The sequence below is a fragment of the Sceloporus undulatus genome, chromosome 2 (genome assembly GCF_019175285.1).
Source record: "Sceloporus undulatus isolate JIND9_A2432 ecotype Alabama chromosome 2, SceUnd_v1.1, whole genome shotgun sequence".
Taxonomy (NCBI): domain Eukaryota; kingdom Metazoa; phylum Chordata; class Lepidosauria; order Squamata; family Phrynosomatidae; genus Sceloporus; species Sceloporus undulatus.
The window spans coordinates 72763302-72788604 of record NC_056523.1 but is presented as its reverse complement, the minus strand read 5'-3'; the positions used below and the strand labels follow the sequence as shown (position 1 = coordinate 72788604).

The 25303-nt window shown below is 41.7% G+C and overlaps 1 protein-coding gene across 3 annotated transcripts in view; it reads left to right on the top strand.

Moving 5' to 3' along the window:
- GRM2 (glutamate metabotropic receptor 2) overlaps positions 1-25303 on the top strand; it is a 189328-nt gene that overhangs the window by 147241 nt on the left and 16784 nt on the right. For all 3 annotated transcript variants that reach the window (XR_006102423.1, XM_042454292.1, XM_042454293.1), the window contains 2 exons: positions 7954-8791; positions 9972-11038. Coding sequence is in view for 2 of the 3 variants with exons in the window: in XM_042454292.1 (XP_042310226.1) it covers positions 7954-8791; positions 9972-11038 (1905 nt within the window). In the remaining variant the exon portion in view is untranslated. The remainder of the gene's footprint in view (positions 1-7953; positions 8792-9971; positions 11039-25303) is intronic.

The window sequence follows — 25303 nt, the reverse complement described above, 5'->3', positions numbered from 1 at the left end:
AGGGAAAGAGAGGTCTAGGGCACCCCTTTCTCCCTGCCCGGTGCAGGTTTACTTGAGTGTAAAGCTTGCTGGGCAGGGAGGTGAGCGTGTGCCCTTTTGGTATCATCCCCTGAAGCCCCTGCCCCCCAGACCATGTGATACCACAGTATGGAACACCACTACTGCCTAAACAAATACGATGTCTAATACACCGAGAGATGGCCCAAGGGCTTAGTTCTAGGTAGGCTACCAATACTAATACAAAAATATTTGTTACAGTGAGCCCAAGGAGCTATCCATCAGATACACAATCATTTTCTAGGGTTCCCAGATCTCAGAACCTGGTATGTTTTCACTGAACATCAGAAATACGACAGGAATTTCAGGGCAAGACCACTACCTTGCCCTGAAAAAAAACTTTTTAAAACCAGCATGCTACCAATTCAAAGCAGCTGCTGCAAAGTTTCCCAGGAAACTGCCTGGCCACCTCCTACCCGTCTCAAAATTTCTCAAACCATGTCAAGCACCAAGCTAAGCAAAAAGGAGCAATCACCATAAGGAAAGAGAAAACTGCTTCAGTATTTTCTGCCTTAGGAGTAATTAAATATAGTACAGTGGGCCCTTGGTATCTGATGGGTCATTACCAAATCCGTGGAAGCTCAAGTCCCATTATATAAAACGGTGGAGTAAAATGGTGTCCCTTATATAAAATGGCAAAATCGAGGTTTCCTTTTTGGAATTTATATGTTTTTTTAAAAAAATTTCAAGCTTTGGATTCTTGAATCCATCGATAAGAAATTCATGGATATGGAAGGCCAACTATACTGCTGCTTTGTGGCATTTCCTACATTATCAATAATTTCCCCAGATTTGTTTGTACATTCCTTGTCCAACCACAAATGGCTGAATTAAAAATATGATTTTTTTTCCTGTACAGAGGTGCATATTGGCTGCATCTCTTTCAGCAAAAGGGTGGTAGAAACGTCTCTCTTCTTTGGCTCTGCATAGGCATTGGTTCCTCTCTCTCTTCTTAATTTCACTTCTCTCCTTCACATCTTCAACCCTTCACATCTTGAACCCCAGCAACTCCCAGATAAATGTTTCCTCTTAACCCCTCCTACTCTTTTTCCTCCCTCTATATTCATCTTCTCCCTCATTCCTTAACCATTCCCTTTCTCTGTTTCTTGTCTTCTTTCTCTCCCCTACTTCAACAACACGTGGATAAACACTTTTTTCTTTCCCTTCTCTCTCTCACTTCCTCTCTCCTTCTTCCCCTCCCACTATCTTCAATTGTCCTCTCTTCCATTGTCCTGTTCCTCCTTCATTTCTCCTCCTCACTTTTCCTGCATGCATTTGTCTTTTCCCCCTTTCCCCTTCCCTCTCTTTTTGTCTCATCCTTTCATTTCTTCAACCCTCAGTTCTCCGAACTGGGTTCATGATCTTCCTTCTTCCCTGTCTCAATCTCTGGAGCTTATCCCATGAACAAATAAGCCAGTCTACCTCTTCCAGTTTGAATTCAGGATCTGGGATGCCCCCGGATGTTATACCTAAATCACTGCCAATTTAGCTGGGATGTCACCACCCAGATGCATCCTGGATCAAAGTTTCACTCAGCCAGCACTTTTTTTAAGTCGGAGAGCTTCCGACTTCAAATATTGGCCAGCTGAGCAAGGCTTTGACCTGAGTTGCATGTGGGCAGCAGTATCCTGGCTAGACAGATGGCAATTTAGGTATGATAACATCTGGGGGCATCTGGCTGGTGGCATCCTGGATCCTGAATTGAAGCCAGAAGAGGTAAGCCGTCTTATTTGTTCATGGGATAAGCTCCTTTCTCTCTATCTATCCAATTCTTTCTCCTTTGCACTGCCCAAAACTTCTTGAAACCAAGACTGCTGCTATACTGCAGAATTAATGCAGCTTGACATGGCTTTAAACACCATGGCTCCATCCTATGGAATCCTGGGATTTGTAGTTTTTTGTGGCACCAGAGCTCTCTGACAGAGAAGACTAAAAAGCTAACAAAACTACAAATGCCAGGATTCCAGGTGTCAAACTTCCTTACTTTTTCAGTGTAAATGCAGCGCATGACTAGGATATATTTATATGTTAGATTCCCAGCATTTTGAAGATGTAAATCCATCGCCATCACTACCATCAGGGACGTAGCCAGGATTTTGGGGAGGGGGGGGTCCAGACTAAGTACCACCATTATAATGGGGCTTGGATGTGGTGGCGTGGCAGCACGCACCATTCATTTTATCTAACGGAAGGGGGGATCCGGACCCCAAGAACCCCCCTTGGCTACACCCCTGCCACCATCATTGTCATCATCATCTCCTACTCTCCAAATTATTTGTGATAAATAATAGCATTATTATAATGGTGATTATCATTATTGTGACATTTATGACTTGATTGTGAAAAGAAATAAATATCATATGGCTACTATGAGCCTTGTTGTATGAGAAAAGAAAGCCAGAACAGAATGAGAGAGAAATGTCTTTTTCTGTGCCTCTCTGCATGCTGTTATAGCACTTATATTCTCTTTCGCAAGGGAGAAATTGTAAAAGTTTGCTTTTTGCTAAACGGATTTTTCTAGCATAACAAAAGACATGTTTTATTACCATTTCCCCTGGAAAGAGAACTAAAGTGTTTCAACAGTATGTGGAGAGAGCTGCCACTCTCCTGATTCATTTTGGCTTTCTTTTTACATGTGGTAAGGCTCTAAGAGGCACTAGTTAAGTGGAGCAACCCATTAAAAGCATTTTGAAAAGTTTAAATTTTTGAAAAGTTTAGTTTTGCTTGGAAAAGTTTGTTTGTTTTGATAATAACTCCAGTCAGATTTTCTACAACTCCCACATATTGCTAAAAGATGGGCTTAAGAAAGTGTTAAAACCAGAGCTGGAAAAATAAATGTTTGTTTGTTTGTTTCCTATTTAAAACAGTATTTGAAAAGACCTCATATCCAACCAGATTTTTTTCCTTTTTCAAATTCATTTTTATTTTTATTTTATTGGGATGGTTTGAAGAAACTGACTGATGCTTAATGTAGCATGCTTAATTTCACCAACAAGATTCACTCCTATGACATGACTGGGTACTATCCCATAAGTTCACTAAGGATTGTCCCATTTAACATTGTCAGGGCTTGTCCCTTCATTTAGGTTCTATCCCTAAAATCTTAGGACCTGTGATGGTCCTTACCTGGCAACACTCATTAAGTGCAACTTAGAACAGTTGCAAGAAGGGAGGAGAGGGCAAGAAATCAGCAGATAATGGATGAGAGGGATCATGACTGCTCCCAGGATTGCTGATTATAAAAACAGGCATGCAGCAAATATACTATAAACCAATCCAATAGACCAGCCAGGAAATCCAGTATACCAGCCCGGAATCCAGGTACAATCCAGCTAAGTAATATAATAACCATAGCCTAGAGGTGGACTTTTTGAAGGAAAATCATGCCCAGTTCCTATAGTAGTTATCACCATTCTCTCTAGAATTCTCATCCCATGTGGCCACACCTAATACCACAGACAACACATTGAAAGCTTTTTCAGTACCTTGCTGCTGTGAAAGGCTCACTATCAGCCCACCCAAAGTTTATTCTAAGCTCTTCCGAACTGCTATCCAGGATTCATGTAGTATGAAAGCTCAGGAGTCATGATACTGGATCTCTGCAATGGGACCCCAATGGAACTGCTAGTCCTAATCTGCTTGCCCCACTTGGCAAAATGGGACCAAGTGCATGGACCTGCTGACTCTCTCGCAGGTCCCTTTCCTTCCTCTTGCTCCTGGCTTTTTGGAATGCTGATATAGGAAGATATAGGAACACCTTTGTGCTGAGCTGGAAGGCCAGTCAGGTCAGGAGTGATAGTCATTCAGGCTTTAAAGCCACCTGACACAATGAAATCAGATTCCTCAGCACTGCTTCTCCTGAGACCTACTGGCAACTGTTAACTTGGGCTTGAGGGTCCAGGGGGTGTCAGGGCTGGACTGCAGCTTTTCAATGGCTTGTACTTGGGTCCATTTTTTCAGACAGATGGCAACTTGTGCATCAAATGGAGTAGGATCTTCCCCCTGAAATGGCATGGGGAGCCTCCCTTGACTTAATTTTTCTGCATAGATGAGGGATTAGAGATCTGTTAGCACAGAACGTAAAAGAACTTTCTTTGAGACACCTGCACTTCCAACACAAAAGCAAGTGACAAGAAGGGGGGAAGGGGGGAACTACCAGAATCAAAATAGCAAGTGATTAAAGAACTGCCCTTGCTCCACTCTGTCATTGCAGTTGGCACCAACACACAAAAAAATCTCTACCCAGATTGTCAGATGCCAATCCTAAAATGATTTCACTTCTCTCCTTCACATATTTCAAACCAACTGAAGGTTTCATTCAGCTGTAGTGGGGTTGGGGCACATTTTATTTTGGACTTTGAGCTTCTTTTCAGAACTGTGTGTGTGTATGTGTGCGAAAATTTTATTTTTATGCCAAAAACAACATTATGTAGAAAGAAATATAGTTTGCACAAAAAAAGTTGTTTGCACAAGTTGTTTTTTTTTTTTTGTGTGCAAATGACATTTCCTCTCAAGAAAGTTCCAAATTGAGTAAAATCTCACAGCAATTGACCATTTTCCTGATGAGGTGTCTCTATGTGTCTAGAAACATCCTTTCTTTTCAGGAAGAAAATAATGTGCAAGTATTCTTTTCCATTCCAGATCCACCCTTCTCTGACATAACATGCGTCCCTCATGAATAAATGCATGAGGCCCAAGACACAGCAGAGAAGTTTTGCCCTATTCCTATGCTCTCCCTAATTTGTTGTAGCTCAGAATTGGCAATGTAAGTTGGTTTGCCTTGAACCACTCCATATTAAGAGGCAGATTTATAGAAATGTTTATTTTGTCACAAAGCACTGCCTTTGGGCAATTTTCTGCAAATGTGACGGACATTTGTACCAATTATGGCACAGCTAGCTAGGGAAAAAAACAATGAGGACACTTTATCCATGTATTTATTAAGACTGCTCATGCAGTCCAAGAAAAAGGTGTGTCTCTCTGACAGTCAATACTGACACTCTTCCATTTGCCAGAAGAAAACGATGTTTACAAATCAAAACTCATACATAGGCTTCCTGTTTTGCTGTCTCCAATTATAATGAGTCTGTTGCTTGAAACTAATGGTCAGTGTGGCTCATCGAATAGACTACATAACAGACTTTGCCTTATTTTCTCAATGCAGCCATGTGGTGTGATTTAGCCTAGTTACAAACAAAGGACTAACTAAGAAGCTAGATGTAGGTCAAAACATATGGAGGAGTCATGTATAAGAATGTTTATGAAGCTGCTACCTACTACCCCAGCATTTTATCTTGCCTTTTTTAAAAAGTGCAATCCACCTCCCATTGAGATCAGTGGCAAACTATTTATCAGTTTCATTTGGATGAAACCCCTGGGTTTTAGTCATTACAGCTGTCAAGAAAAAAATTCCAGAATGTCATCCAAGTGGACATATTCACATCTGTCTGTATGAGACTGCAAGGAGCATGCAATAACAGTCTCAATTAAATGCCCTGCTCAGCACAACCCAGGATTAATTTTGGTGGTCCAGAAAGATAATTTCCAACCATTTCTGCACCACATGATATTTCTTGGTTTATTTTATTTGGTTCAGAATTTTGGTGCCCATAGAACATGTGCCATCTGTTCTTTATGTGCCTCTCCACCTAACAGACATTTAGCACAGCAACATCCCACCAACATTTCTACATATCTTTTCAGTGCATATGATACAATCCAAGTGCATGTTGCAGAAGTCTCAATGTAGCACTGATGTGCCATAAACAATTAGCTCAGACAAGGCTAATTGACGGCAGCAGTGCTATCCTTTGTTAACCTAATGCCTTGTATAAGAAATGGGTTAGACATCCAATTAAGAATGTGCTGCCAAGAGCAAAGAATCTTTGAAACATATGTTTGGAATATTAGATTGGCAGTATGCCCCCCACTTGTGCAAATACATTATAAAGTGTAGTATCTGGAGTAGAATTTGGCTGTCTCTAAATATGAGCTGTATTTTTTAAAAGATCAGTTTTCTAGTATTCATAATCACACACAAAAATTCAAACATAACTCTTGAGTGCTTTGTGAAGGTCAGATGATAATTTAGGCAACACTATCAGAATTCTTACACCTTGCAGTTTGCTCTCCCTTCCCAATAATATTAAACCAGATGTACTTAAAGATTAAGGTCAGATAGGTGATCCAGACATCATACTGAACCATGGGTTGTGCTAACCATGGCTTCAGAATGGTATAATAGGGAAACTATGATTTAAAGATTTGATGCTTGTCCCCACTGTGGAAATAATCCAATTTGATATCATTTTAACTGCCATGGCTCAGTGCTATGGAATCCTGGGATCTATAGCTTATTGTGGCACCAGAGCTCTCTGACAGAGAAGGCTAAATGTCTCACAACTTTACAGTTCCTAGAATTCCCTAGTATTGAGCCAGGGCAGTTAAAGTGTGTTAGAATAATAGAATCATAGAGTTGTAAGAGACCACATGGGCCATCTAGTCCAACCCCATTCTGCCATGCAGAAACACACAATCAAAGCATCCCTTTCAGATGGCCAGCCAGCCTCTGTTTAAAGACCTCCAAAGAAGGAGACGCCATCACTTTCCGAGGGAGTGTGTTCCACTGTCGAACAGCCCTTACTGTCAGGAAGTTCCTCCTAATGTTGAGGTGGGATCTCTTTTCCTGTTGCTTGCATCCATTGTTCCAGGTCCTGTTCTCTGGAGCAGCAGAAAACAAGCTTGTTCCATCCTCAGTATGATACCCCTTCAAATACTTAAACAGGAGTCATATCACCTTTTCTTCTCCAGGCTAAACATACTCAGCTCCCTAAATCACTCCTCATAGGGCATGGTTTCCAGACCCTTCACCATTTTAGTCACTCTCTTTTGGACATGCTCTAGCTTGTCAACATTCTTTTTGAATTTTGGTGTGCAGAACTAGACACAATATTCCAGGTGAGGCCTGACCAAAGCAGAATACAGTGGCACTATTACTTCCCTTGATCTAGCCACTGTACTTCTATTGATGCCTCCTAAAATCACTAAACTGGATTATTTCTGCAATGTGGACAGCACCCTAATCTACTTTCATTTTCCACCTGCCCAGCACTCAGCCTCATGACTGAATATTATTGAAGTTTCGAAAGGCAGAAGAATGCTCACAGCTATTGTATTTCAGTTCAAACACCATGACATACCATAGAGAGCAGAAACTATGATTTAAAAAATCCTTTCAGGCCAAGATTTCTGATTCTGGTTTGTTAATTGGTTGCAAATCACTGTTATCAGCTCAGACATAACATTAAACCACACCTGTGTTTCCTTAACCATGATCTAGTTGTGACGTCTGAACTGAACCTTAAGAATTTAATGGCTCAAATTAGAATCTACAAAGGATGTTATCTGTTCTACCACATCGTCCTCTTTTTAAGGCTAACAGGTGACTCTTCTGGAACATTTAAACTGTTAAAATTGATTTTATTGTACACTACCCTGTGGTGCTTGGATATAAATATTTTAATGAATAATAAATCGATTAATTAAATACAATTTTAATTCATTAAAATACGGTTAATGCATAATGAACTGAGAAAGCCAGTGTGGTGCAGTGATTTGAGCATAGGACTTGGACTTTGGAGATTGGGGTTCGATTTCCTACTTAGTCAGGGAAACTCATTGAGTGACCTTGGGCAAGTCACACCCTCTCAGCCCCAGAAAACCCTGTGATAGGGTTGCCATAAGTTGGAAATAACTTGAAGGCAACTAACAACAACAGCAGCAAAATGTATAATGCTTTCTCTCTGGAGTAGACAGAATAGTCTGTACCACCACTGCCCTTTTGTGCACCTTTATTTCCACTTTTTTCAACAAATCCATTGTCTTGTCTCCCTTTAGGTGGCTAATCTACTGCGGCTGTTCCAGATCCCTCAGATCAGCTATGCTTCCACCAGTGCCAAACTCAGTGACAAATCTCGGTACGATTATTTTGCTCGCACTGTCCCACCAGACTTCTACCAGGCTAAAGCTATGTCTGAAATCCTGAGGTTTTTCAACTGGACCTATGTCTCCACAGTGGCCTCAGAAGGTGACTATGGAGAAACAGGCATTGAAGCTTTTGAGCTGCAAGCCCGGGCACGCAACATTTGTATCGCTACCTCTGAGAAAGTAGGACGATCCATGAACAAGAAGACTTTTGATGCGGTGATTAAGGCACTGATGCAGAAGCCGAGTGCAAGAGTGGTCGTTCTGTTCACCCGAAGTGAAGATGCTCGGGAGTTGTTGGCAGCTGCTCACAGGATCAATGTGTCTTTCACATGGGTGGCAAGTGATGGCTGGGGTGCCCTTGAGAGTGTAGTAGCTGGCAGTGAGCCAGTAGCTGAGGGGGCTATCACTATTGAATTAGCATCCTACCCAATACAAGAATTTGGGGTGTACTTCCGGAACCTTGACCCATACAACAACAGCCGAAACCCATGGTTCCGGGAATTCTGGGAGCAAAAGTTCCGGTGCAGCTTCCACCACCAAAACTGTAGTCACTTTTCCTTGAAGACAGGAAAGTTTGAGCAAGAATCAAAGATTATGTTTGTAGTCAATGCAGTCTACGCAATGGCTCATGCCCTGCATAACATGTACCAAGCCTTGTGCCCGAATGCCACCAAGCTTTGTGATTCCATGAAGCCAGTGAATGGCAAGAAGTTCTACAAGGAGTTCATGCTCAATGTAACATTTGATGGTAAGACAATCACTGTGTTTTGTAGTCCCAGTAAAAAGGTTTAGGGTGTTCTGGCCAAGACACAAAAGAAAAGGGAAGGAGGCACAGGAAACAGGATTTCAGTCTACAGAAATGGTCAGTGAGATCTCAGGGCTACTTCTCACACTGGAACATTAAATGGGCTCCCTGCCCCCCATATGAATACACACTCTATAGAACCCTGATCCTTTGGGAGTCTCTTTGTGATGAAACTGTCCTCCAAATTAAGTTTTCTTGGTGAGAAAATGTTCTCCAACAGAATTTCCTGTCTTCCTGTGCTTGTATCAATAAGGCAAACTGCATTTCAGCAGAGCTAGTCCTAACTAGAGATTTGGTGGATTATAACTTAATCTCCTTTATATTCAGTATTCACATTAGTGTGAAAGCTAGGTATGTACCTGTAAACCAACAACTGGTTGAAAACAGTGTCAAGATTTTATTGCAAGGACACACAGCGTATGGTTGGGGACTTCATGTAAACCTTGTGTACTTGTGCATATATTCACTGTGCTATTTGTGGATGTATGTATGTTCAGTGTTTTGTGTATACGTATAGCAGGAGCATGTCTGTACATATGTAGCTCCCCCAGCCAATACCAGATGGGTCCCTTAGGGCAGAAAATAGTGTGCAACTCGCCTGTACAACCCAATTTTGGTTTCTAATCTACATACATCTAATTGACACCTATAGTTATTCCTGCCTTCAGGTGCTGTATTCAATGAATGTGAAGGTACCAAGGCAGTTAATAAGCACTATGCCATTCTATGAAATGTTGTTACATTTCAGAAATACTTAATAGAATTATATAGATATATACATGTATTTCTATTGTGGTTATTCTGCAGTGAGTGATTCCCTAGCTTGATGAAATGACAATACTGAAAGCAAAGATAACAGAACAGACATTCTGATGAAACACCCCTTTTCTGCCCAAACGTTTCTTTTCTTAGGCATTTCTTTTGTCAATACCAGTAGGGAGAAACAGGTTCCTTTCAAAGTATGTTCATTCTTTGTAGTTAATCCTCTGCAGACATTCCCTGGGAAGGAGAAAGAGAAGTATGTGCAGAGCTGGGATTCAATTAGATGTGGACATCCAATTTTGCCATTCTTTAGTTTCTGATCATTTGAGATAGATGTTTCTTTTTCTATCCTGCTTCACAGCTCCATTTCGGCCATCATTAGACACTAAAAGTACAGTGCGATTTGACCGTTGTGGAGATGGAATTGGTCGCTACAATATTTTCAACTACCACAGAATCAATGGGAGGTATCATTACCAGAAAGTGGGGTACTGGGCAGAGGGGCTGATTCTAAACACAAGCCTCATTCCATGGGTGAAGACTTCGATCCCTGTTTCCCAGTGCAGTGACCCTTGCAAGAAGAATGAAATGAAGAGCATGCAACCAGGAGACATGTGCTGTTGGATATGCATTCCATGCCAGCCCTATGAGCATCTGGTAGATGAGTTCACTTGCCAGGACTGTGGTCTTGGCTACTGGCCCAATGAGACATTAAATGGATGCTATGAGCTCCCCCAAGAGTACATCCGCTGGAAGGATGTCTGGGCTATTGGACCAGTCACTATTTCTTGCCTTGGTTTCATCTCCACTTTGTTTGTTTTTGGAGTTTTTGTTAAGAATAATGACACTCCCATTGTGAAGGCTTCTGGTCGTGAACTGTGCTACATCCTGCTCACTGGGGTCTTGATGTGCTACAGCATGACATTCATCTTCATTGCCAAGCCCTCCACTGTGGTTTGTACCTTGCGCCGCTTAGGACTGGGCACCTCCTTTGCTGTCTGCTACTCTGCTCTCTTGACCAAGACAAACCGTATTGCTCGGATCTTCAGTGGGGTAAAAGAAGGTGTGCAGCGCCCCCGGTTCATAAGTCCCACCTCACAAGTGGTCATCTGCCTGGCTCTTATTTCTTGCCAGCTAATTATTGTGGTCATCTGGCTCATGGTTGAGACTCCTGGCACACGGAAGGAGACAGAGCCAGACAAAAGATACATTGTCACCCTCAAATGCAACAATCGAGACTCAAGTATGCTTATTTCACTCACCTACAACGTCCTCTTGATCGTCCTATGTACTGTCTATGCCTTCAAGACCAGGAAATGCCCTGAAAACTTCAATGAGGCCAAGTTCATTGGGTTCACCATGTATACCACATGCATCATCTGGTTGGCCTTCCTGCCCATCTTTTATGTCACCTCCAGTGATTACCGGGTGAGTAATCTGTTGTTCTGAGAGGAAAACATCATAGACATCAATGGGAGTGGTGGTGGGCAGGGCATTCCCACTGCACAAATATAGCACTTTGATTTCACTTTAACTGTCACAACATATGAAATCTTGGAATTTGTAGTACTTAGAATTCTCTGTTAGGGAGCTCTAGTGCTATAGTTCACAGGAGTGGGCTAGAGAATTCTAGGGACCTCAACAAAAAAAAATCCCAGGGTCCCATAAGATGGAATGAAGACAGTTAAAATGGTGTCAGGCTGCTACAGTTATGAACCGTGGTCATACCCTGGGTAACAAATCCTGATCCTGGTGCGGGAAGGAGAAACACAAAAATAAAGACAGGTTAAATTTATTAAAGGAACAGCTTCTTATTGCTTCACATTGTGATACATCTTACAGCATGGGTGGACAGACTTCAGGTTTGTGGGATCTACTTTGGTGTTTTACCTGCACCTCCAAATCACCAAGATATCCACCAGTGGAAGCCCAACCCTGCTTTATAGATAGGGATGTGAATATCTGTGAGGTGTGTGTGTGGGGGGGGGAAGACCAGTTACTCCTCCTTTTCCCCAAAAAACTTTGGAAAAGCAGGGGGGGACATTTCTCCAGGTTTCCCAGATTTCTTTCCCACACTTTCTGTAAAGTTTTAAATGAGTTTTAGATCATTGTTCTGGACATTAAGAAGTGCCTGTTGAGGCTGTAGGGAATGAAAGTATATGAAAAACCTCAGGTAAAAAGAAGTGGAAATCAGCCAATTTCTCAGTTTGTTTCCTCTAGCAACACTTAGACTGTTTCTACACTGCAGAATTAATGCAGTTTGACACTGCTTTAATTGCCATGGCTCAATACAATAGATTTCTGGGATTTGTAATTTTGTGAGATATTTAGCCTGCTCGGTCAGAAAGCTCTGTCAGAGAGCTCTGGTGCCACAACAAATTACAAATTCCAGGATTACATAACACTGAGACATGGCAGTTATAACGATGTCAAACTGCATTATTACCACAGTATAGCGGCAGCCTTAGCTACACTCACAACTATTTCTTCCTGATCAGATGCTCCACACTCCAATTCCATTTTTGGCTAGTCCAGATAAAAGTTGTGATCCTTTGCACATTCACCTAGGAACAGATTTCACAGAACATCCTGTGACTGCCAACCTTGGAAACAGGCACAGACTGCCTGTGCTTTCTATAAGGAGCCTCTTGCTATCCTCTAATGCAGTATAACACCTCCATCTCCATTGGTCTCTCTCTGCTTAGGGGAAACTCCGGATCTAGTAGACACTTCCAGCAGCAGAATGGGAAATGCCAATTTTTGCCAGTTTCTATTCACCCTGAAGCCCCCTGTGTTATTCTTCCCATGTTGTTCTGGGGGGTTGCCCAGTCCTGTGAAGCAGATCAAGGCTGCATACATAGAATCATCCAACCCCCTGTCATGCAGGAATCACAATCAAAGCACTCCTGACAGATGACCATCCAGCCTCTGTTGACCATCTAGCCTCCACAGAAGGAGAATTCACCACACACTAAGGGAGTATGTTTCACTGTTGAACAGCCCTTACTGTCAGGAAGTTCCTCCTAATGTTGAGGTGGAATCTCTTTTCCTGTACCTTGCATCCATTGTTCTGGGTCCTATTCTCTGGAGCAGCAGAAAACAAGCTTGCTCCATCCTCAATATGACATGAGGTTGATTCAGCTGATTCAAAGAGTCTTTCACCACTGGACATGTCCCACTTTTGCTTCCCATGGAGTGCTTTGTTCATGGCTGCTGACCTGACTCACTGCTGTTCCAGAGCTGGGTTCGACACAATTATGTGGGTCTCTAAATATATTATGATCTAGTCTCACAGTTCAGTTTTTTCAATTGACCCACTCCCATTTCTATCAGTGGCTAGCAGTGCCTCCCATGCCAGTGGGACAGTGGATCTAGTTTGGCTTTTATCTAGTCTGATCTAGTCTGAAAATTAAACCTATTATCCAGAGCACTAAACCTGACTGGGGAATAGCCTTCAGCACTTTGCACAGACTCTTTAACATTTGGATTAAAAGCCAGGTTAACTTACCAATCCCCTGATATCCATACATCTCTAATGTTTGTGGAAGCTATATTGAATCCTTTGAATCTTTTCCTTCCAACAGATCTCTGGCTTTATCTACCTGCTGTCGCATGCCATTTCAGCCTCATTGGGTTCACATCCAATGAAAATCTTAAACTAACCCAGTTGTCCTTTCCCATGAAAGAGCAAGATGCTATTCCAACAAGAGCATCCAGAAAAAATTGCTGTACTCCTTTATTTTCTTTTGACTTCCCTCATGCATTGTCCCTTTGCCTCCTGATTAGATTTGTGGTATTTAAAATAAAATAAAATAAAATACAGGCACTGGCTAGCCTGTCTTCACTGGAAGTCGTGCATTAAAAATAACAGCATTGCTCCACTATATTACATTTTATTTTATTCTTTTGTTTTGTTTCCTTTTGTAACAAGGGCACGTCTTGTTATTTTTTGAAGGTCTTAACAAAAATGCAAGGCAAAACATTGGGTTTTGTTGGTATGGAGTAAAATTTACTGCAGAAATTTTAATATTTGAGAGCGGTGCTGTTTGTGGTTGTCTTTAATAGTGGTTCTTGTTTTTTTAAAACAAAAAAATAATGATGCCAACAATAACACACTCATACTTCTGATCAAACAATGGTTTTAATAACATAATCATTCCAAGCTCTGACCCAAAGAGCTGATTGGGACCTTTAAGGTTTTCTGTCCTGCGCTGGTCTACTCTTAATTAACCACCTCCTGTTTGTAGATTTTGCTCATTTTATTGCTAACCCAGCAGGAAAAGTCTATGAATTGCCCCTTGATGAGACTTTTTTTAAAGTGCCCCATGTAAATTTCTGTCCCTGCCTGTGGTAGCACAGCCTTTTCATTTTTAAAAAAGAAATAATGTAATTGTGCTATTTCAAGAAAATATTGAATATTTAATATTTGGCATTAAATATTAAAGCTCCTCTCCTGTCTCCCAATATTTGGTCATTTTAGAGTCTAAGCAAGGATCTGGTTAATTAATTAATTAAAAATCCATTCATTACTAGTCAGTAGTAATATCATTTCCATTCTAATTCCAAGGGACTTACTTGTGGGTAAACATTATGGAAAGAGCCTGACCATGGGGAGGATACTGCTACATAAAATAAGTATGATGTGGAACTTGGTTTGCTGTGGGTTTTCTGGGCTATGTGCCTGCATTCTGGAAGAATTTATTCTTTTCACCTGCAACTGTGGCTGGCATCTTCAGAGAATGCTGGCATGCAAATGTGGGAGGTATATATACTTGTGTGATCCTTGTTTGGGAGGAAGTGATTTGCATGTTAATTGTGTGTTGATCTGTTGTTGAATGACAAGACCTGGGGGGGGGGGAGGATATGTGGGAAGATATGTATATCTATTTATTAGCAATACATTGTCTATGGGGAAACCCCCTAACCCTGGGTGGTGTTCATCCACATGTACCATAGTCTTGATTTTGGTGTTTTCCAGGACTGGTAGCCAAACTTTGTTTACTTTCAGCATTTCTTCTTTCTTGTTGAAGTTGTCCAGGTGTTTGTGGATTTCAGTGGCTTCCCTGTGCATTCTGACCTGGTAGTTGTTTGCAAGGTCCAGAATTTAAGTTTTTTCACACAGCATGCTATGCCCAGGATGGTTTATGACATGTTCTGCTATTGCTGATTTTTCTGGTTCGCTCAGTCTACAGTGGAGATTATTGCACTACACTCTTAAAGTGTTGCTATTCCATTTTGTCTGCTCTGGCTGCCTCCTGTTGCATTCTGGGATTTGCAGTTTAGGAAGGGGCATTTAAAATATTGAGCCAGAGAGCTCTTAGGCCTCACTGAACCCCAAAATGTAACATGAAGCAGTCAAAGCAGTTAAAGTAGAACAGCAGTGCTTTAAGAGTAGTGTAGTGCATTAATCTCCAGTATCTCTTGTGTTCTTTGATTCATGTTTGAACTCTGTGTTTAGTGGTGCCAATGTAGATCTTCCCACAGTGGTACAGTATGTGGTAAACCCCTGCAGCTGTGAGAGGGTTTCTTCTGTCCTTCACTGAGCACAGTATTTGCTGGGTTTTTTTGGTCGGTCTGTAGATCATTTGGAGGTTGTGTTTCCTCATCAGTTTCCCAATAGCAATAGCAAGTACATTTCCATACCACTTATCAGTGCAATCATATTTACAATGTGTAAGCTAATTGCCTCCAACAAGCTGGGTGCTCATTTAACACCCTACAGAAGGATGCAAGGATGAGTTGATCCTGGGATCGAATTCACAACCTTGTGACTGTTAATGGCTGCAGTAGCGGCATTTAACTACTGCGCCATCAGGGCTCCTATTCTGTCCATGACTCCTTTGATGTATGATAAAAATACCTTCCGTTTGGGTGGTTGTTTGTCTTCGCTCCTGTGGTTTTTTCTGGGTCTGGCAGCCCTTCTGATGTCTGAGTTGGAATAACCATTAGCCTGTAGAGCCCTGTCCAATTGCTTCAATTCATCTGCCAGGAAGTGGGGTTCTCAGATCCTTTTTTGTGGTCTACCTGTGTTTTTATTGTGGTTGTTTTTTTTGTTCTGGGTGATGGTTGGAGTTCTTGTGTAGGTATCTGTCCATGTGTGTAGGCTTTCTTTATACCATGTGGTCCAGGCGTTGGTTGGCAGAAAACCAAAAACACACTGTGTCTCTTACACATAGACACACATGAGCTGTAGTCCTAGAGGCAGCAGGCATGAAATATAAGCACTTCACATACAGTTCTTCTCCTGTCTGCCCCTCACCTCCAGCTAGCAGTCAAGTCCCATGGGGTCCAGATTAATTTTCAATCCACACCCTAAAATTCTAGGGTTTGGAATATTCTGGAGGTCAAAAACTGACAGTCCCTGAAACTTCTCAAGTTGCCCACACCATCCTAAAGGTTAACCTAATACAGTATGAATCAAGTCTCATACCTTCCAAATCCTCTGTCATTCCACTTTTTCAGCTGCTTTTTAAAAGTCCCAGTTTCTCTCTCTTCCTCCCACTGCCCCACCCTCACTTTGCCTCTTTGTCCTAGGCTTACTTCTGCTGATGTAAACTGAGTTCAAATTGGAAAAGTGGTTTGTAACCAATTAATTCAGCAGTAGGGAGAGAAGAGGAGGGAGTGGAGTCTTGCTCTTCCTAGTGGTCTAAGGTAAAAGCAAACCTGACACAGACTTTTGTAGCTTGGATTTCTTCTCTGATCAATTACTTTTACCATCTTGACTACACTCTAATGTTGCTTGGCCATACATGTTCAGTTTTCATCTATTAGATGCTGGAGGGTATTTCAGAGAAAGGAACTGACAAAACCACCTTTGATTATTCTTTGAAATTATTATTTTTTTAGGTTTGAATTTAAAAAAAAAAACCTGGGGCCTCTCCTTTCTCCTCCCACTGAGCCTCACCCCACTCACCCCATCTATTCAGCATTTTAATGGGACACAGGTGAATGCCACAGTCCATTCCTACCAAAAGGCAGATGTCTGAGAAGCAGTGGTGTCACTCTGTCTTAGCATGTCATCTGTGCGGTCCACACTCTCTGCACCCTTCTAGTGGCACCACTGCTGTGACTGTGCAATTGAAAATTTAAAAAATTAAAAATACAGACTGACAGGCATGCTGGGAAGGGCATATGGCAGAAATGCAGAGTTGTGAAAGCCAGCATGCAGATGACAGAGCCTGGGACTATAGCAGCACCATGGCACTTTTGAAGAGCTATGTAAAAATGGTGTGTTTGCATTTCTTAGACTTGTGACATCTTAGGAGCCTGGTGTAATAAAGTCCTAGGACTTGGAAGGGCAGCTATGAAGGAACTAGACAAGATCATAAAGTGTATAGATATATCACTGAATGCTAAAGTTAGGATTGTCCTTGACCAAATAAAGAATGAACTCTCTTTAGAAGCCAAGATGACTAAACTGAGACTGTCGTACTGTGGCCATGTGATGAGAAGAGATGGCTTGCCAGAAAAGCAGTAATGCTAGGCAAGGTAAAAGGCCATAAGAAAAGAAGAAGAACACATTCCAAATGGAAAAAAATCACCCAAGGAAGCCACAACCATGAGTATGGAGTATCTCAGCAGAGCTGGGGATAATATGGTGACTTAGAGATCTGTCATTCATAGGGTTGCCATAAGCCAAAGTCAACTTGGTGGCAGTTAACAGTGACAATTAATCATGACCTCTGCTTTCTGGGAATCACATTTCCTAGAAGCACACCCTCAGCAGAAGTTTCCTGAATCCTACACAACAAACATGGAAGAAATCACAAGTTTTGTTGTAAACTGTTGTTGATTATCATTCTTTTGTAACAGAACAGGAACCAATCCAACACATCTGAATCGATGGAGATGGTAATTTCTGTTGAATTTACCATCTCCACAGATTCAGACATGTTGGGTTGTTTTTTTCTGAATACTGTATTTCACTCTACAGCCTGACTTTAAGTCATCACATTCTGAAAAATGGAAGATGAATGGGAAAAGAGGGAAGCAAACAACACTCTCTGACCACAGCAGAGAATGACCAAAGATTTGTCCAAGGCACTGGAAATCAATGGAGGCGCTTCTCTCAAAATAGTCACATGAATTTTCTCTAGATATTATTAATATTTCTATACATCACAAAAACTGAATCAACCATAATATTATATACAACACAAAGCCTGGATATAAGTCCCACAGCGGGTTTTATATCTTAGTAAACATGCCTAGATTTTTTCTGTACTTGTGGTCTAGTTGGAGAGAACAATTTAGAAGAACTAAACTGTGTAAGCCGATTGCTCATTATTATAATGAAGATACAACAATTCAGCTGTGTGGGATTTTTGGAGGGGAGAGGCTATGGGGTCCCACTTTTTTTCTATTCCTGCAGCTGTTTAAAACAGATGTAATTTTTTAAAAAAAGCAAAGACTCATCACATTCCTGAATCAGGGGACAATGTACTTTGCTGGCAATAACACAAATGATTGTCTGCAATTGAGTAATTAGAAGATGGAAAATAATTGCATTCTGGACCTCCAGGCAATCTAAAAATAAGTACTGTATTTTCTTCTAGCTTTTACTTCCTCCTGTCCCTGTCTTTTGAGGTCTTACTGTTGCCTTGCCTTTGGAATGGGCTACTTTCACAAGAGAAACAGCAACTCCTGGTGGCCATCAGACAGTGATACAGATTTTGCAAGTGTCTCATTTTCAATAAATATTGGATGGCCCTTAAGCAGAAATAGGTTTCTAAAAGTGTTACTAGATGAATACAGTGGACCCTTGTTATACGCTGGGGTTTGGTTCCAAGATCCCCCGTGGATAACAAAATCCATGGATGCTCAAGTCCCATTAAATATAACGACATAGCAAAATGGTGTCCCTTATAAAAAATGAAAAATCAAGTTTGATATTTGAAATTTATACTTAACCGTGTATGCTTGAATCAGTGTATAAGAAATCCGTGTATAAGAAGGGCCGACTGTAATGCCAGAATGCTTAATGATAGTATTGTGTTCCTGGTGTTTACTTTGTTAAAGTGAAGAAAGCTCAGCAGAGGACTTATGAATGAGAATAAACTTCATGACTTCATAAGACAGTGATCATGACATTTGAGCCATTTGTTACGCTCAGAGCTAGGTGGTACTTGTAATACAGCATTCCCTGCCCCTGCCCTTAGTTTCATAGCCTCCAACAATCCCTATTTGGCAGGGACAGTCTTTTTTTTTTAATTGATTTTGAAAACAATATTATTAAAATATAACTACAAAACTGACAAACAAGAAGCCATACACCCAACACAAACATAACAAGACATTACTAAAACATAAAACTAACCATAATGACTTCCTTTCCTGGTATGACTAATCTATTTCAAGTGAGTTAAACATTCCTTTTACTTTTATCTAAATTATCTTTCTATATGTTTATATTAAGCAGCTTGATCACATGCCTATCGAGTAATGTAAGTATCTCTTTTCTAAGAGATAATGTAAGTATCTCTTTCCTAGATTTTTCTTTAATTAACAAAATATAGTTTCTAAATTTAATTTGTACAGATTCTTACTTTAATATGCCATAAGGGACAGTCCTAATTAATCCTCTGCTATCCCACTTTTTCAGCGGCTTTTAAAATGTCCCAGTTTCTCTCTTCTCCTCCCACTTACCTGCATTGTTCTCAGCTTACTTCAGTTGCTGCAAACTGAGTTCAAAGTGCAAAAGTAGTTTGTACTTAATTAACACAGCAGGGGGGAGAGGAGAGGAAGAGACAGAGCTTTGATCTTCCCTGTAGGTTTGAGCAAGCAAACTGCTGCAGCCTCTCCTGGTGCGTGCATTTTTCTTTATTGGTACATTCTGCCATCTTGACCACACTCTGATTTTGCTTGACTACATATTTTGGATTTTGTTAAACCTTGGAGGGTATGCCTTTTTATGGTAGAACATACAAAGCAAGAGGAAGCTGAAAAAGTAATGCTTTACATTGTTCTGTTTGGTCTATTGATTATTCCTGCTTTTACAACATCACGTGCTTGGATCTTCCTAGCCTCCTTGGCTTGTGGGTGCCCAGCCTGCTGACTTCCACATCCATACAAAACTTCATCTCAGAGCTACAGGAATTTGTAATCTAGCAGTTCTCAAACATTGGTCCTCCAGGTGTTCTTAAAGGCCCAGCCAGCTTGGTCTGTGGTCAGGAATTCTGGGAGTCAAAATCCAAAATCACTAAGATTGGAGAACCACTGGTTTAACTCATGCTTTAGCATTGCCTCTCTTTGGGAAAGACTGTGGAAATGGGCCTCTGGTATGCAAATAAATAAAACACTTTGATCATGAACTGATGGCAAGTGTTTCCTTCAAGGCTTAAGAAATTTCGAGGTGCCATGGTTGGCCTTTGGGTGTTTGTATATCCTGCATACCCCATTATATATTTGGGGGTCTCTGGTATTTCCATATTTTCATATCTAGAGCCAGCAGGTTCTCAAAAGGTCATCATGACCTTTAGAACACCAGGTGGATTTCCCATGAGAAAGGAGTGCAGACCCAAGTACATGTGTATGACCCAGGTAATGCTGCAATCAAAGGTAAATGGGTTATTGATCGTTCCTTCCTCCCCCAGGCTTTCTGCATATCCTCTCACACTCTAGACAAAAGAGGTTTCATTATACCAAGGCAAGGAAGCCAACGCTTCCTCCTAACCCCCTGCCATGATCCCAGCCAACTCCCCTATCCTGGGGTTATCCTAATCCAATCACTGCTTTTACAACCCTAAAGTTAAAGCTATCAGCCAGTCCAGAATCCCATTGTTGATTCCTGGGACAGCCATCAGGTCTTTGTTGCACTGCAAGATATCATCAAGCACACCTCTTGAAGTGAGGATCTCAGGTATAAATATCAGTCCCAAATCTAGCCTGTGTGTGAACAGAAAGTGTTCCTTGCTCACTGTGGCTCTGTATAGACCGGCGAAAAGCGCCGGCCTATGGGTGGAGTCATGGCATAGCATCTGCACGCTCAATGCCATAACCCCACCTCCATGGTCCCATTTTGGCACATGCCCGTTTACATGATGTGCACCATAATGATGCCACAGCGTTGAAGGGGCATCATTATGGTGCGCCGGCACACCTATGACACCCCCTTCCAGGATGCTGAAAAGAAGCTGCTTTTTGGGACTTCTTTTTGTGTTCTCCTGAGACTACAGCATGTGGTTGCTGCAGCCCCAATCTGGGGTGAAAAGCGGGAGGTGCATGCCACTCGTCTGTATAGCCCATGTCTCCTTCAGACCATAGTATGAGCCACATCCTGCTTTCCATGGTCCATTCTCCAGGACAAGTAATTATCATCCCACTGCAACCCTCAGTCCCCACTAACCAATTTCCAACCCTCCTTTAGTTCTGAATACTGTGTCTGTTTAAATTACTATTGTGTGTGTGTGTGTAATTTCACAATAAAACATTCTTTAGTCACTCAAAATCTGGAGTTCTCTCACATTAGTACCAGTATATATAGAGATGAAAATGATCCTTGAGTTACTCAACCTCTTACAAAGCATTATTAAGATAAAAAAAATCCCAAACTTTTAAAACACTGACACCGTTGGTGGAGAACTCCCCAGTCCCCCTACTTTTTGGGGTAACAGGGGGGAGCTCAAAAATGGTCTTAGGACTACACATAGCCCATGAGCCATACTTTATCCACTCTGCCTTAAGGCCTTCAGTTTCTAAAAAATGCACTTGACACTTGAGAGAGGAATGGAGAGCCTTTGGGGAGTTTGCTAATGAGGTGCAATGCAAAACTTTGAAAAGATGCCTGTGAGAAACTTGGCGGAAAGGAAGATTTATTAGTACTTTTTATTTTTGTATGAACGAAAGTTGTGCAAGTGTGCTATTTAGGGATCCTGAACAGCAAAGTTTCCATTGAAGTCACCAGGAAGCAGGGACTTTGCTGGCATGAAATGTGAGAGCTGAAGCCTGTAATTTGATTTGGCTAATGGAGATATCCTGCTATGCTGTTATCTTCTGAAGTGCTGAGTGACAGGTTCATCCGTGCCCTCAGCTCCCAAGGCTACTTTAGAAGCCAGTACAAAATAAACTGTAAAGCGGCTAAAACATGAGTTTTTCTTTCTCTTCTGCTCCTGCTCTCTCACTGCTTATTAGAGCCCAGTACAGGATACAAGCATACAAGCAAAAACCAAAAAGAGCTTGGGAAAGCTACCTCTTGTACCACAACCAGGCATATAGTCATGCTTGCTGGGGAGGGATTCTAGGAGTTATAGTCCAAAGAAGTAACATTTCTAAGGCTCCCGCAATGGCCTGGATAAATCATGGGGTTGCTATGGCTTCCCCCATTTTCTGTCTCTGTTCTCTTGCACATCCTGACTATTTGTGGAGGTGGAGGATTGTTGTTGAAATCAGCTATGCAACCATTATTTGCAAGTTTAAAACCTGAACTTGAATCATTTACTTTGGGAACCCTGGAAGCTCCTTCTAAAGGTCTAACCTACTGGCCACAGTTTCTGCCATTTGCATCACAGAGCCTCAGTTTGATGAGCCTGGATAGGAACAGAGGAAACTGAGCAACATCTCCTTTCTCTTTCGCCACTTGCTTTCTCCAGTCAGGAAACTGGGATAAACTTGCCAAGCTTGCCTTAGGATCACCATGGTGGGATATAGACCACCGCTTTGCGGCAGTCTCCCGCCGGCGCCATTTGCTCCACGAGGGAGCCGCAGCAGCCAAACCGCGCGGCTCCCACACGGAGCAAAAAAGAAGCTCCATTTTGGAGCTTCTTTTTGCGGCGCCTTTATGACGTCGCGAGGCGCCGCTGGCGCATTCGCAACGTCATAGGCATTGTGACACATCTGGACGCTATGCGTCCAGTACGTAAACATGGCGGCCCCCATGTGGAAGGGGCGCCGCCATGTTGTACGTATTCTATACGTACTAGGGTTAGGGGGGTGCGGAAGCACTGCCCCTTCCTAACCCTAGTACGTATAGAATACGTACTATATGGCAGTCTATATCCCGCCCATAAGTTGAAAACAACTTGAAGGCACTCAAATGACATAAATAAACAAATAATTTATTATACACAACATGATTGTTACCAAAAAAAGTATGTATGTATGTATGTATGTATGAATAAAATAAATAAATAAATAAATAAGAGATGTTCTACATTACTAGCTAGATGAGAATTCAGCTGCTTCCTCAATGGAACTGAAATTGTTAACAGGGGTGAGATTATAATTAGATTACTGATTTTGAAAGGGACAGTTGTATTGCACAAACCACGGGGAGGGAGGGATTGCAGATCCCAAGACATGGCTTCAAAATTCTTTAGGCCGAAGACATATTGTTAGTAGGAGACCTGGACATATAGTTAGGAGTACTCTAAAAAGCAACCATAAGCATAGCCTTGATACTGGAGTACAGCTGTTACTGGAAGGAGTCATCTGGAAATAAGACTGGGAATCTCTGTGTGACTGAAAAACACATACTCATATGATTTTGGAGAGGATAGTGAAGGAGAGTATTGTGTTAGAAAAGGAGCCAACTGGCAACGCTCTGTGTCCTTGTTCACAGGAACTTGTATCATAGAATCATAGAGTTGGAAGAGACCGCAAGGGCCATCCAGTCCAACTCCCTGCCATGCAGGAAATCTAAATCAAAGCATCCCTGACAAATGGCCATCCAGCCTCTGTTTAAAAACCTCTAAGGAAGGAGATTCCACTACAGTCCAAGGCAGTTTGTTTCACTGTTGAACAGCCCTTTCTGCCAGGCAGTTCCTGCTAATGTTGTGGTGGAATATATTTTCCTGTAGTTTGTATCCATTGCTCTGGGTCATAGTCTCTGAAGCAGCAGAAAACAAGCTTGCTCCCTCCTCAATGTGACATCCCTTCAAGTATTTAAACAGGGCTATCATATCACTTCTTAACCTTCTCTTCTCCAGGCTAAACATCCCCAGCTCCCTAAGTCGTTCCTCATAGGACATGGTTTCCAGACCCTTCACCATTTTGGTCACCCTCCTTTGGACATTCTCCAGTTTCTCAATGTCCTTTTTGAATTGTGGTGTCCAGAACTGGACACAATATTCCAGGTGGGGCCTGACCAGGACAGAATAGAGTGGGACTATTCTATATTTGACAGATCAGGAAATATTATAATTTTTTTGCAGTGGCATATCGCACATAACTTGGATTACATGCTTTGCTTAAATGAAATGGGCAAAAAAAAAAACAGGATACTGCTACAGGCTTGCAAAATTTAGGTTTTTACTGTACCACAGATGTTTACAGAAAGGAAAGCATTAAATAGTGTACTACTTCCTAGTGGTTTACTGCCCTTCAGAAAAAGGAAGAGGTTTTATTTCTCAAGAGGGTACTCAACCACAATCACAACGGAAAAACAAAGGTGGCAGATGAGGGCCACATTTTCATTTAGAGAGATATGAAACTGGAATAAAAAGACCCAGTCAAATGCCTAACTAAACCAAAGTTCTATCTCTTTGATTCCAATTTGTTGTCGTTGCCTGCCTTCAAGTCTTTTCCAACTTATGGTGATCCTATCACAGGGTTTTCTTAGCAAGATTTGTTCAGAGGAGCTTTGCCATTGATTTTCCCTGAGGCAACAACCACAGATGTTTGCTTCTCTGGTGACCCTGTCTTAACAGACCTCCCTGTTCCCACCGGCCCCTAGGATCACGCCTGTTTCTCAGTTTTCAGGCTGGAAACTAGTCCAATCTATTGGCTATGACCATGCTAAAGTCCCTCTATCCTGTTTTTCTCATTTCTTTCCTCCCCTTCCGTTCTCAATGGCCTGCTCTTAAGTCATTCAGGCCTCCACACACCCCCATAGCAACTGTGTTTGTGATTTTTCTTCCTCCGAAGACACTGGAAGCATAGGAAGGCTAATCCACTAAAGTTAAAGCTGATAGTCCTTAAAGAGAAAGGAGTATTGTTTTAAAGGATGACTAACCTCGTTCATCAGGTGAAAAAAATAATAACGCAACAGTCCCTGATTGTAGGTTTACAATCTAAAAGACATGTCATAAAGAAAAGGGACTGTAAAAGGAGAGGAAGATAGCAAACATGGCTTCTAATTTATAGTTACTAAGTCCATGTTACAATCACCTGGAGTGCACATAGTTTGAAATTGCAGGTTTCTCAGGTCCTGTCTGCACTGTCCAGGTTATTCTGGGGCAGCCCAGAGTATCCTGACCACTGTTCTGCTTTGTTCAGACCTCACCTGGAATACTGTGTCCAGTTCTGGGCACCACAATTCAAGAAGGATGTGGACATGCTAGACCATGTCCAGAGGGCAAACCAAATGGTGAAAGGTCTGGAAACCATGCCCTATGAATAGCGGCTTAAGGAGCTGGGTATGTTTAGCCTGGAGAAGAGAAAGTTAAGGGGAGACATGACAGCGATATTTAAATATTTGAAAGGATGTTGTATTGAGAATGGAGCAAGCTTGTTTTCTACTATTCCAGAGACTAGGATACAGAGCAATGGATTTAAACTATAGGAAAAGAGATTCCACCTGAACATTAGAAGGAACTTTCCAACAGAGCTGTATGACAGTGGAATGCACTGCCTTGACATGTTAAGTCTCCTTCTTGGGAGATTTTTTAAAAGAGGCTGGTCAGCCATCTGTTGGGGGTGTTTTGATTGTGAGTTCCTGCATGGCAGAGAGATGGAATGGATGGCCTTGGAGTCTCTTCC